The 11976-nt window shown below is 53.4% G+C and overlaps 4 protein-coding genes across 4 annotated transcripts; all 4 read right to left on the bottom strand.

The window, feature by feature from the left end:
• Positions 1-102: 102 nt before the first annotated feature.
• On the bottom strand, positions 103-1698 carry AB675_1990 (uncharacterized protein; the record flags this gene model as incomplete). The annotated part of the gene is made up of 3 exons (XM_018141923.1): positions 103-614; positions 701-846; positions 944-1698. 3 exons carry the CDS (start codon positions 1696-1698, stop codon positions 103-105), a joined length of 1413 nt encoding a protein of 470 aa, XP_018002822.1.
• Positions 1699-2516: 818 nt separating this feature from the next.
• Positions 2517-3770, bottom strand: AB675_1989 (uncharacterized protein; the record flags this gene model as incomplete). The annotated part of the gene is made up of 2 exons (XM_018141921.1): positions 2517-3097; positions 3146-3770. 2 exons carry the CDS (start codon positions 3768-3770, stop codon positions 2517-2519), a joined length of 1206 nt encoding a protein of 401 aa, XP_018002840.1.
• A 1117-nt stretch (positions 3771-4887) lies between these two features.
• On the bottom strand, positions 4888-8133 carry AB675_1988 (3',5'-cyclic-nucleotide phosphodiesterase regA; the record flags this gene model as incomplete). The annotated part of the gene is made up of 2 exons (XM_018141920.1): positions 4888-7898; positions 7950-8133. The coding sequence occupies 2 exons, from the start codon at positions 8131-8133 to the stop codon at positions 4888-4890; spliced, it is 3195 nt and encodes a 1064-aa protein (XP_018002715.1).
• Positions 8134-9953: 1820 nt separating this feature from the next.
• AB675_1987 (Nuclear protein localization protein 4) lies at positions 9954-11910 on the bottom strand (the record flags this gene model as incomplete). Its single annotated transcript, XM_018141919.1, has 2 exons — positions 9954-10181; positions 10234-11910. 2 exons carry the CDS (start codon positions 11908-11910, stop codon positions 9954-9956), a joined length of 1905 nt encoding a protein of 634 aa, XP_018002857.1.
• Between the last annotated feature and the right edge of the window lie 66 nt (positions 11911-11976).

Here is an 11976-nt window from a genome sequence, read left to right as displayed (position 1 = left end):
TTGTCTCTGCAATGCTAGAGGACGAGCCGAGTGTTGGGGAAGAAATCCATCATGCCCATTGCGATTGATACAAGAGCATCTGCATATGCCCAAGGTTGTCCATCATACCGCCGACGCCGTACCATCCGCCATGCCTCTCCGTCGGCTCTCCTGCCCATGACCGCTGCATTCCATCTTGCCCTCAACCACACAACCCAAACACAAACCCTTGACGCCACCCTTCGCCATCTCCACCGCGTCTCTCAATCCCTTTCTCACATCAACCATACAGCCTCCCTCGCAGTTCTTCCCACACTTGCGACAGTCCTTCGGCAACACCGCCTCCATCTCCTCGCAACCCTCCCAAACCTCCCAGAGACTCAACCCCTTGACCTTACCCGAGCCATGCACGCCATCGTTGGTATCGTCGGCCAGACTGAATCGTCCCTGCTTCAAGTGACAAAGCTGCAGCGTGTATAGCGCGAGTTTCTCGGTCGCGAGCTCGCAGGGCTCGATCGGATGCAGTTCCAAGGGCTCTTCTGGATCGAGAAGTTTGGCGTGAATCGCGAGGATGGGGACGTGTAAGGCGCGTTCGAGCTGGAGTAGGGATCGACGACGGGTAGACTTGATTGTTTCTGTTTCGTTGGCGCAGCAGGACGTGATCAGCATGTGTTCTCCCTCTATGATGACGCGTTCTACGCAAAACAGGACTATGACTTACCGATCAATCCCAATGGCAAAGCTCCAGCCAAGCCGCCTCCGATCTCCTCCTCTAGCTGGTCATCTGTGAAGTGAACCAGAGCATACTCGGTGGCGCGTCTGAAGAGGGATTCGTCTCGCACAACGTAGGCAATCGCAATTGCATCCCTGTGTAGCGAAGAAGATGTTAGCAGAATTCCTTGTCAACAGCAATTCGCGCGCGACCGTTTGTGCAGCTGCAGAACACATAAGGATAGACACATACAGGACACTCAGCCCAGCCGCTCCCAGACCTTCCTCATCAGCTTCACCCTTCGGACCAAAGAACCTCCACAGCGGCATAGCACACCAGCTCTTCATGCTCTCGGCGCAACCTAGGCGTCTGGCGACCGCGACGACGCGTGGGAAGCGGCCCATGTATGGCTGTTTTAGCTTCTTGTTGTCGGTCTCGGGGGTATTGGAAGCATTACTTGGGGATCTTGGGTTGACAGGCGGACCTGCAATCGCATTCTTCTGCAGAGTTTCCGTCTGGTTGCAGATCATGAGGACCCAATCGAGAAAGGCTGCGCCGTCCATATCGTCTGGAAGCAAGAGCGGTGAGGACGCGGAGAAGCTCTTCTGTTCTGTACCATCTGTGGCGAGCAGATTCGCGAAGTAGGGAGATGCCAATGTAAGAATCAGTGAATGGACACGGATGAGGCACGGCTTTGTGGTCGCCATAGATCCTGTCAGACTGGGCGTGATCGGAAGTTTGACTTGGATGACCAGATCGCCTGGCGGCCCCGACGGAATGATGTCAATGATGTTATCGAGAGTTTGCGTCGAGGGTGTGAGCTTGGGCTTCTTCTTGGGAGGTCCTTGTCCGTAGTCGTGTCCATTGGTGAGAATGGCATGAGGAGACATAGTTGCTTGCGCTGTGCTCGGTGGCCAACCTGGTGGAGTGCGGGCTTGTACGGAAGGCGCATTCGACGATCCTGTATTGGACGGTCCTGCGACGTTGGGCGGGAAGTAGGTAGACATGTCCTCCGGCCGTAGCGCAAGCCTGGAGGCACGACGTGCAGATAGACCGAGTCAGTGTCTTCGAGCGGCGAAAGTGTGGGCGAAAGGCAGAGTCTGGACGGCGACGAGAAGTTTGAGAAAGAGGGCGGGTCGGAAGGAGACTTAAGTAGACGATCGGAACTGGTCAAGTCAGCAGTGAATAGTCTCAGAATTGCTTTTTGATGGTCTTCACTGAAGCCGTCGGGCGCAATGCTCGACAGAGCCTAAAGTCAAGCGAATGTCATGACGAGGCCGCCCTTTCGGACAGCACATACTTCTTTATCGAGGCTCCAGGTCAGGTCTGCGAGTGTGTCCATCAAGCTTTATATCAAAGTTGGCGAGGTCTCAATGAGTGGCGCTGAGGTACTGATCATTGCCGTCAAGTCACACCTCTGAGTTGCCTGTACCTCAAAATTCAGCTGTCAATCACTGCGACAGAGATTGAAAGAAGCTGAGATGTATATTGCACTGAGTTTGAGAACAACGTTGCTGCCTCCATAACCTCTTCATTCATCCAGCAGGCGCAATTGCTCAAAGAATTCTCTGCGCAGCACTCGCAAGCGCGATCGGGCAAGCAGCGACAGAGACTGGCAGTTGCGCCTTGAGCCGAAATAATTGGAAAGCTTCAGGTCAAGTTTGCCTTGCCAAGGAAGAAGATTCTATGTGGTTGCCTTATGATATCCACTCCAACCTGAAGGCCCGGGTCCGAAAACGCCGATGGGCAGGCTTATGGAAGGTACACAACGTAGCTTCGATAGATCCATACCATGTTGACAGCATTCTGAGTTCGGTCTCCCGCATCATAGACTCTCCTGTTCTCCAGCCTGCATGTCCTCTTCTGTAGGGTACTCGCTGAAGAATGCCAGATCCCAGGCTTTCCCTTTTGCGCCACAAGTCTGACACTCACTACGGAAAGGGATGATTGCAAGCTTGCTGCCTCCTTTCTTGAAGCATGGTAGGCAGATACAGCCCAGCGCCATCATCGCCTCGAAATGACATCCACCCACCACGATACCTAACTGATCCCGACACAGACACGAGGGGTTGCCGCACTTCTCTGACGCTTCTCGCCGTATAAGCGCGCGATCCACCGCAGGACGCTCTTCTTCCGGACGGGGAGGAAGCATCACGGGGCCTGGAATTGTCATGCCTGTCAGTTGGAGCAAGGGTCTTGGCCTGGTGATGCCCTTGAGAAGCCAGGCGGGATCGGTAGTGTAGAATCTCTCGTCGAGCATGAGCTTCTTGACGTAGACCATGAGTCGTCTGTCCCCCTCAAGACATTCCATTCCCTTTTCCGCGCGTTCTGCGGCTTCCTTCAACGGCTTCAAGTAGACTTCTTTTGTCCGATTGAGTGCGTGTTCACATATGTTCACAATCCTAGCTAGGTATGGTTAGCACTGCATTCGCCTGTCCGCAGATATGGACGTACCTTCAATCTTTTTAGGCACGAGATCGTCCAGCAAACTAGACAAACCGACGATCGATCGTTTTCCAGCAACGGCGACAAGTTGGACACAATGGAGGACTTCGTGCGACAGCCATTCGAACGTAATCGAGTCGTCGATCAAATACGCTGTGTAGAATGCGTCCCCGAGCGTCATCTTCTCAACCCCATTGACTAGGTATCCTTGCTCGATGCAGAAGGTTCTGTCATGCGTTTCGCGCCAGCGACCCAGTGCTAGTTGCAGCCAAGGACGGAGAACATCGAAGCACGAGTACTTGTCGCCGGCTAGAACGAGACGTGGCAGCTTGTCGAGGTCGATGTTGCTAACATCGAGAAGCCTATTGTGAATGATTTGAAACAAGATGAGCATGGCGCTACCATCGTCATCGGGTAGCTTCAGGGGCTCCTCGACGGTATGATCGACCTGTCCTTCGGCGAAATTTGGGCCCAGCATGGTGTCGAATACTGGCGAGGAGGACGTAAGAACCTTCTTGCTGGCTCTGATGAGGGTCTTCTGCTTACCTCTCCCGGCTTTCCCAACTTCGATGACGGTGTCGCCCTCGGGATCGGCATCGTGGATCTCGAGCCGCTGCCGCTTGCGTGGCGGCATGTTGACCGAGGGTTGGTGGTAGGTAGCAGCGATCGAAAGGTTCGAAGAAAGCAAATGTGGGCGATGTTAACACCTTTGCACTGGCGCCTAGCCTGACGTGAAGGAATGGCATTGTTGACCTGACAATAAACACCGCTTAAGTACGCGATCAGCTGGTGAAGAGGAGGCGTGCACTTGACTTCACCTCTTAGCGGTGCTCAAGCAGGCCCTGGCTGACATGACTTGCTGCTGAAGTATCTGTGAGGACTTACTGTCGCCTGGTTCCTCTGAGATATAGTTATACCTTCACCCCCCTTGTTGTTGCACACAGCTCACGTCATATGTGTATGATCCTTGACCAGGCTCATAGCCTGGTCAACCCAAGATTGAGGTTGAGACTAGGGTGAGTAGTGATGAGCACTAGATTGAGATGAGGTCCAAGAGCTGTTAAGTATCAGATCCTGGAACAAACACCTCCCGCAGGAAGCAGCCAATCTGCTTGACAAACATCAGGTCAGTCTGACTAGACAAAGCCCAAGCCATACGATCCCTGTATCAGAGGTTACTCCGAGTAAGTCACTGACTCGGTCGAAAGATTGCGGCTGCGGTAAGTGATTGATTCAGTCGAAAGGTCGCAGACTGCTGTCATCGTTAGGACAAAGCTCAGGTCTTGTTGCGACCGCACCTTCCCAATGCAGAACCCCTAGAGAGCCCAGGCCGCAGTAGCGGTTCACAAGCCTACACGCTGCCAACACTGTTCTAAGCCATATGACCATCATTCGTACAAGAGCTTGATGGAGAAGAGTGAACAAACATTCTTGCATTTGACCAGTCCTAGTTCGGTAGTCAGGGCGCACACATTGATCTCCCAACCTCTACACGCACTACACCCATGGACCGACACAGGGTGCTTCCAGCTCGATCGAGTCCATCGTACCTGTTCTTTCGCTGGACTCAAGCAGGTCGTGACAGCCATTGGGTCTGCTGCCGCTCATCGATCCAAAGTGGCTTCATGTCTAAGCCGCTTTCGTCTCGAGCCTGGAGAGGCATCTGACGGCGATTGTTCGAGCGCAGACCCATCACTCGAATCAATTGTAGATGTGGACATCATAATCGATACTTTCGACCGCCGAGCCAATCACCTGTCATAGTCTCGAACTGGTCCACCAGCTGCAGTCGCAATTCCAGGCTCGTCCTGTACAGCACTCGATTCAGTCTCACCCTCGGCCTGATCCTCATCCCTCTGCCTTTCCTTCTCCTCCTTGGTCTTCCAAAACATCAAACCCATCTTTATTTTTGACCGCTTCCGACCTATTGAACGCGTGCTGCTCTTTCGACCACGCACACTGCCGTGGGCATCTCCTTCCTGATCCGTTCCGTTGATTATACTCCGATAGTCCATCTTCTCGCTCGCCATGCTGCCGCTTTGGACGCTGCTGACACTGAAGCTGCTCCTTTGGTTCGGACTCGTCATGTGTAGTGGGGCCGAGGCTGCTCGTGCCCTTTTCGCTTCGAACTCTTTTTGCTCCTTCGTCTGTGGCGAATCGCCACAAGCTTCAGACTGATGTCGTTGTTCATTCGTATTGCTGAACTCATTGAGCGTCTCTGGCTCTGCTGTCATGTGCCGGGACTCCGAAATTGCATTTTGTGCCATTGTCTCCTGTCGTTGATGTTCATTCACCATTTCTGGGGACGGCATACTTTGTGCTGCCTCTCTTGGATGCTTGTATTCCTTGTCAGGGTCGTATGCTCTTACGGGCTCGTCAACATTCGACGTAGCGAAGTTGAATCCGGATAGTGGTGAGGAGACAGGAGGACGGCCTTGGCTTTCCGCTGCCTCTGTTGGAATTGCGGCACTTCCTGCCCGCATCGAGACTCCAGCATCTCTCGAAGTGTCATTAAGCTCTTTCTGTGACGTTGCACCGTCGTAGCCGACTGACGTGGGAGTCTGTGTGGCGGGATCGCTGTGATTGGCCTTCGAAAAGTTCGGTGAGATGAATGCGACTCCATTAGAGTCTCGTGTCCCGTTCGTTTCCTTGTCTTTCGATAACCTCCGTCCACGCCCTGATGCAGCTGATGACCTTCTCGAGCCATCATGACCTATTGGCATAGCGACGCCAGCAACGGCTTGAAGGGAAGACCGCCTGGAGGCATTCTGTGGGGTCGTGCTGCCAGCTGTTGCAGAGTCATGCCGAGTGGAACCTTTTGGCGTGCTCGGTGAGTCGGCCTTGGCGGCCAGTGGTGAAGAAGGGAAGTAGCTTGCACCTCCTGCGTGCTTCTTGCCGACCGGACTGAGGCTCCTCGGGCTCACCGCACCTCCATCACCGAAACCGGTTCCTTTCCGAATCACTGCTTTCATCTTCTCCTTTTCCGCTCTGGTAAACCAGACACCCTTATTCGTCAGAATCTCTTCGGCGGCGAAGCTCATTGCAGGTATGATGTCCGCGACGCTAGAGAACAAAGGATGCGCAAATATGGTCATGAATCCAATCTGGCCATTGGCCAGTTTCAATGTGTTGCCCAGATCCGGAGGTCCGCCGAACAGCGTTGTTTCCATTCCCACCGCAGATTCCATCTCACCCTGTTTGGCAAACTCTTTCTGCAACAAGTACGTCCACTTCTCGGCTACAGCCCATGGACGAGCCACATTGCTGATATCGGCGCATTTGATAAGTAAGCCGCAGGCCAACGTAGTGAATTGCGTCAGGTCCTTAGGTGTCCAGCCGTCAGTGTCCTTCGATTCATGTATCCTTTCTTGCAATTGCCCTAATTGAGACATGTAGTCTGCATGCACACCCATGTCGGTAGCAAGAATGGTTCTTATCATGAGCTGTCGAATATTCCTGTCATGGAAGGCCTCAGGCCAATGCCTTCGCAGGATTTGCGAGTATGCAGCACAATGGAAAGCTTCCAGTACAGATTGGTCGTTGTACAATTGCGCCAGAGGAGCATTCAGCTTCACAAGGAACATATTGTTGACGCCAGGATGCCCAACATCATGCCCGATCGCAGATATGAGCAGAGTGAGGCCTTGGAAGGGCCCTAGCAATCGGGCGATTGGCGATTTTTGTTCGGCTTTGGGTGGTGGCGGCGCCCCAACAGGGTACGGCGGCAGGGTGCCAATCTGGACGAGGAAATAAAATAGTGATTGGAGTACGTCGACGGCGTGCCGAAAGTTGTGGTAGAGCACGAACGAATTGTACGCAACTCGACAACCCTGCATGAAGCGCAGTAGGTTTGCTTGAGGTATTCTCCACTCCTCCAGTTCCGGTAATTGTAAAGCGTGATTGAGCATGTAGTAGCCAGCGTAGACCAGTTCGTCTTCCGAGAACAAGTGACCGTCGAACCCCCATTTGCCCACAGCTTCAGCTATATCCTGTTGTCGTTGCTTGTCCACACTCAGACCTCGGTGCTGGTAATCTTCGATGACATGCTGTGGGTCGCAGATACCTTTCAGCAGCTTCTTGACCATAGCCTCGCGCAAATACGCATACGGCTTCTCTTCTTCGACACCGACCCAAGAGGCTTTGCGAGTCTTACGCGCAGCAGCCATGAAAGTCGCCTGCTCCTTCTTAGCATTTTTGTATATCCGGTAGGCGTGGACCGTGAGGCCCATGATCCCAGCTTTATCCAGCGGACTCTTTACAACATCCATAGCACCAGCCTCAAGGCATTGTAACATCAGTGTTGGCTCTACAAAGTCGGACTGGTCCTCGAGGGACACAGGTTCGGTCTCGCTGCCATACGGAGCTCTTGATATGCTATTGGCTGGGTTCTTCTCGAGGGCTGCATCGTACGAGTCCTTGCGCTTCGGTTGTACAATTGCCACAGGTATGATTAGTTGTACAGATTCGTCCACTTGCAGGTCGGAAGCTATGCGACTCAGCAACTGGAGACCATAAGATTCGTCGGACTCGGAGGAAAACGTGATTTCGCGTCGAAGCATTACGGGTGATGGTGGAGGTGAATCCGATGACACAGCAACAGCAGTCGGCAGTTGCTGCTGGCCTTTGGCCTTGTTCCGGTTCCTCTGGCGGTATTCATCGCCGATATCAAAGCATGCTATGATAGGTGTACTGTCCGCTGCGACCTGGTCATGAAGTTCGGAGAGCTTGGTAGAAAAGGAACGACCGGAGTTGCATACGAATACTGCTGCTGGGTCAGTGTTCATTCAAAATGTCACGCCGACATTGGACTGACCTTGATTGAAGACAGTGAGGAAAGCATTCACGTTAGCTTGCAAATCAGGTGGTAACTTTGAGAATTCAAGGTCGCTGTTGTTCTTCTGAGGGGTGATTGGCGTTGACAAGCCGTCTCGTGATATCCACCTTTCTGTGTTGAAGCGGGAGTCGATGTAGATGACTCGACATGCTGATGGATCCATGTTGAGCGACGCCGAAGAACCGCTGAAGCCTTAGAACAATCTCTTGTTGTCGTCGTCGCCGCAGCGAAGTGACTACGTGCCCATCGTCACGCGCGGGCAAAGCTTTTGGAAGAGCTTCGTGCCGACTGTCCGCCTGACAACTTCGGTGTGCGTCCAGCAGCTTGTTGAGTTGTGCACGATTGTGTGGTCGGTAGCGGGGATATACAGCAGCAGTAAGCAGCGCAATGTGAGCTCAGTGACGAGCTTCTCGGCGTCTGCAATGCGATCGCGATTCTTTTGAGCAGGGCCGAGCGGCGCTCGAGTTCGAGTGTGCGTGCGAAGCGAAGCGAGGACTGGAGGAGCAAGCAAGAGCACTGACTGGCTAGCTGCAGCCGTCAAACACTCGTCGAGTCTGCGGGCGATTGCAGATGAAAATGGAGATTGGGAACACAGGCTGTCGAAGCGACAATGGATTTCCAACTGGGCGTCGCCAGGGAGTGCTTATTCCCTCTTGTCGATGCTGTGTGAGGGGTGGATGCGGAGGACGAAGCTGAATTCGCGAGGGAGATTATTTGCCTGAGGTGCGGAGCGCTGTGCTGACGATAATCGAAAGTACAAGTTGATGTCTCTGGCTCAGCGTGAACATGCAGTATGAGGAGGAGAGGGGACAAAGCAGTAGAGCAGATGTGGTGTCGGATGACTCCTTTGACCAGGTAGTTGCGGTATGTGAAGTACAGTGCTCTCTACCTAGAGCAGCAGCAGCAGCACTGTCGCCAGTTCAAGACGAGGCCAGACTCGCTCTCGCTCTCCAGGGACAAGCCTGATGAGTCTGAGCTCTGATGGGCGACAAGCCACTCTGGGATGCGCCTGCCGTGCAGGCCAATGGTGCTCAAAGGAGGAGCTTGGGATCATCTGCGGAGGCAACTCTAACAACCTGGAGCCCCAAGCCGACGAACGAAAGCCCAGTGCACGATGCTTGTCAGGCCCTACTAATGCCTAGGGAGGCAAGGTGCAAAAGTCAGAAGATTCTAGTAGCAGGAGTTTCAGCTTGTGCGATCATCTGAACTGTCGCTCCCCCTCTGCTCATCACTCTTGGGACACGTTCTACGGGCTTTCTGGAAGCCCGTCCGCCCTACAAGAAGCAAATTATGTCATGAGCAGTGGTACACGAGTACGGCTGACATTTCCACGCAGTTCTGGCACGTGTCCGGCGTCTCATCGATGCCAACCACGCTTTCTTCCAACTGAAATGTATAGGCAACACGTGTGTGCGGCACGGAGGCCTTCTCAAAGCCAATAACAACTGACAGGACTTGGGATGGGGATTGCATCTGTCCTCGTGAACTTGCTTGCACTTGCTTGCTCTGGGGTAGCATTGCCACAGGCTTGTTGAAATAGTGCAGATCCAGGCCATTCAAATCCATGTTGTGCCAGGCGCTAGAGGCAACCCACCACGCTACTTGAACATGGCCTTCCTTGCAGCACATTGCCACGCGTGGTTGGCCCCTCAATTTCAGGGTATCGCATTGATTGATATTTCTCTAGTCTATACACTCGCTGTCTGCTCTGAGCGAAATGCACGCAGATGCCCGTCGAGGTCACAAGCACACGATCGCCATCGAATGATGCTCCGTTGCTTGCCGTGGACTTATCGCAATGCCGAGACGCCGTTGCTTTATTCCATGCTGCAGATCATCCGTCATGCAGTCTTTTATGCACGAAAGCAAGTCTTTCCCCTCCGATCTTGCCGGCCAACTGGCAAATGTGATGTTGCGATCCATCGCCAACGAAGTACTCCAGATACAAGCTTGTGCCTCGCTCGGAGGATTGCGACCTTCCCGTTAGGACGCGATCTTAGCCTGCTTGAATCGCTTAGCAAGCTGCTCCGAAGGACTGCGTGATCGCTCTGGTGCTGTGTCTTCTGCGGAAAGCCATGGACGCTTGAGGGGCCGCTCACCATAGTTCTCCAGGATGGTCATAAGAGTCTTCCACCCATCGGTCTGGGCTAGTTGCATCGCGTCTCCGACGTCGTGATCTACTGCAACTCTGCAAACCAGCGCTTCCTCTTCCTGCGGTCGAGTCAGTATGTTGCTCTCAAGCACGTATTTCCGGCACACTTACCTTGCTCAGCACGCCCATACCGTGGAGGTAGCATAGGAAGTGGAAGTCAGAGACTGCTTCGATCTCATCCTGTTGTTTCAACTGCTTTGCCACATCTCGAGGATCTTGCCCAGTCGCCACTACTTCGCGATTCTCAATCGGAAATGTGTTCTTGCTGAACTTTGGTTTTGGCGCTACCGGCATGCCAGCTGTCAACGAGACCAGCAGATATTCGATAGGAAAGCTTGGTTTCGCGTTTTCCTGCACATTTCTTCCATACTCATTGATTCGTCGATAATACACCTCAGGAATGTATCGCGCCTTGCCGTCAAGGCCCACATCATCTTCCGACTGGACTAGCATCACTGAGGGATCTGCTGATGCCTCAACGATATCGGCGCGTACCATTTCAACTGCCGAGTTCGATGCTTGGTAGGCTTTGATCGTGATTGTCTCGTCCTCGTCTCCAGTCACCACGCAAGTAACGAAATCTGATCCAAACCGGCCGGTGTCGCTCCATTTTGAGGCCTTAGGGTACTTGGACTGGTAGCGCGCCGCGAATGCCACTTCCAGCGATGCGAGAAAGTACGAGTCGATGTGTCGCTTGCACACAGCTTGTCCTTCACCCTCTTCTGGTGTGATGAGATCCGTAAAGATCACGCCGACGCGTTCGAGTCCGCACAACCGAGCAATTTCGTCGATGCCCTTTTCGTTCTCCCATTCGAGCAACGTAACACCATCGAGTTCTGACGCCTGTGGGGGCTCATAGATGGCTTCCACCACCGCCTTGACACCCAAAGGTACTTCTGGGTATTCCTCGTACTTCCCGTACAGAAATCCAATGCGCTGTGCTCCGGACCTACGCCAGAAGTCGATGAGCTTGTCCACAATATCGGCTGAAGCGAACTCGACGTGGTCGACCATCCGAAATTCTTGTGGCTTCAAGGTCACAGCGCTCGGCTGGCATTTTGTGCAGATGCCTTCAGGCCATGGAGGGTGCCCTGATGGGCAATTCTTCTTGACTCGGTAATATGGCTCTGACAATGGCGGCATGTATGAGCTCTTCAATTCGGGTTTATTAGTCGCCGAGTTGATTTTCCGAAGGTGCGCGTGGAACGACTGATGTTTAATCTTCTTCTCGGCAAGGTAATTCGCATCGTAGGGCTCCAGTGGCTGGCAGTAATCGCACATTCCTTTTGGCCCATGTTTGCACATCTTCTGATCTTTCGGTCTACGGATCTTGCCATCTTGTGCATCTAGCTTGTCGTCCAGCGGTGTCTGCTTGACGACCTCCCAAGGATTCTTCACCAGTCCTGGCGAGGTCACATCGGGTGCAGTAATGGGTATCGAGGGCTCTGACAGCGCTATCTTTTTGCCATCCAATCGATGAGCGCCTGCGGTGGCCGCGCCGTTAACGTGACCGTTTGAGAGCTCATCTTGTTCCGTGAAGCCTATGAAAAGTTTGGCGCCGTGCGATAGACCAACCTGCGATATTTGGACCTGTGGGATATCTGCTAGTCTGCGTTCCCGCGAGGGCTCTGGCTTCGACCCCACAGGTTTGTTGCTCAGTATCAGAGAGGTTGGGTCGGCCCCAGACGGTAAATTTGCGAGTATTCTCTGCTGCAAGGATGCAAAGGTATCCGTGGGCTCTGCTGTAAGCCGGAACTGGCCAGCCTTGGACTCGAAGCGTAACAACATCCTGTTCGGGGGACCTCTCGTGGGATGTGGATGTAAAGAGATGGGGGATGTTGTCACCGCTGGCAA

This window comes from Cyphellophora attinorum, assembly GCF_001299255.1.
Source record: "Cyphellophora attinorum strain CBS 131958 chromosome Unknown Contig6, whole genome shotgun sequence".
Taxonomy (NCBI): domain Eukaryota; kingdom Fungi; phylum Ascomycota; class Eurotiomycetes; order Chaetothyriales; family Cyphellophoraceae; genus Cyphellophora; species Cyphellophora attinorum.
The sequence above is the reverse complement of the archived record's forward strand: the minus strand, read 5'-3'. Positions and strand labels throughout refer to the sequence as shown.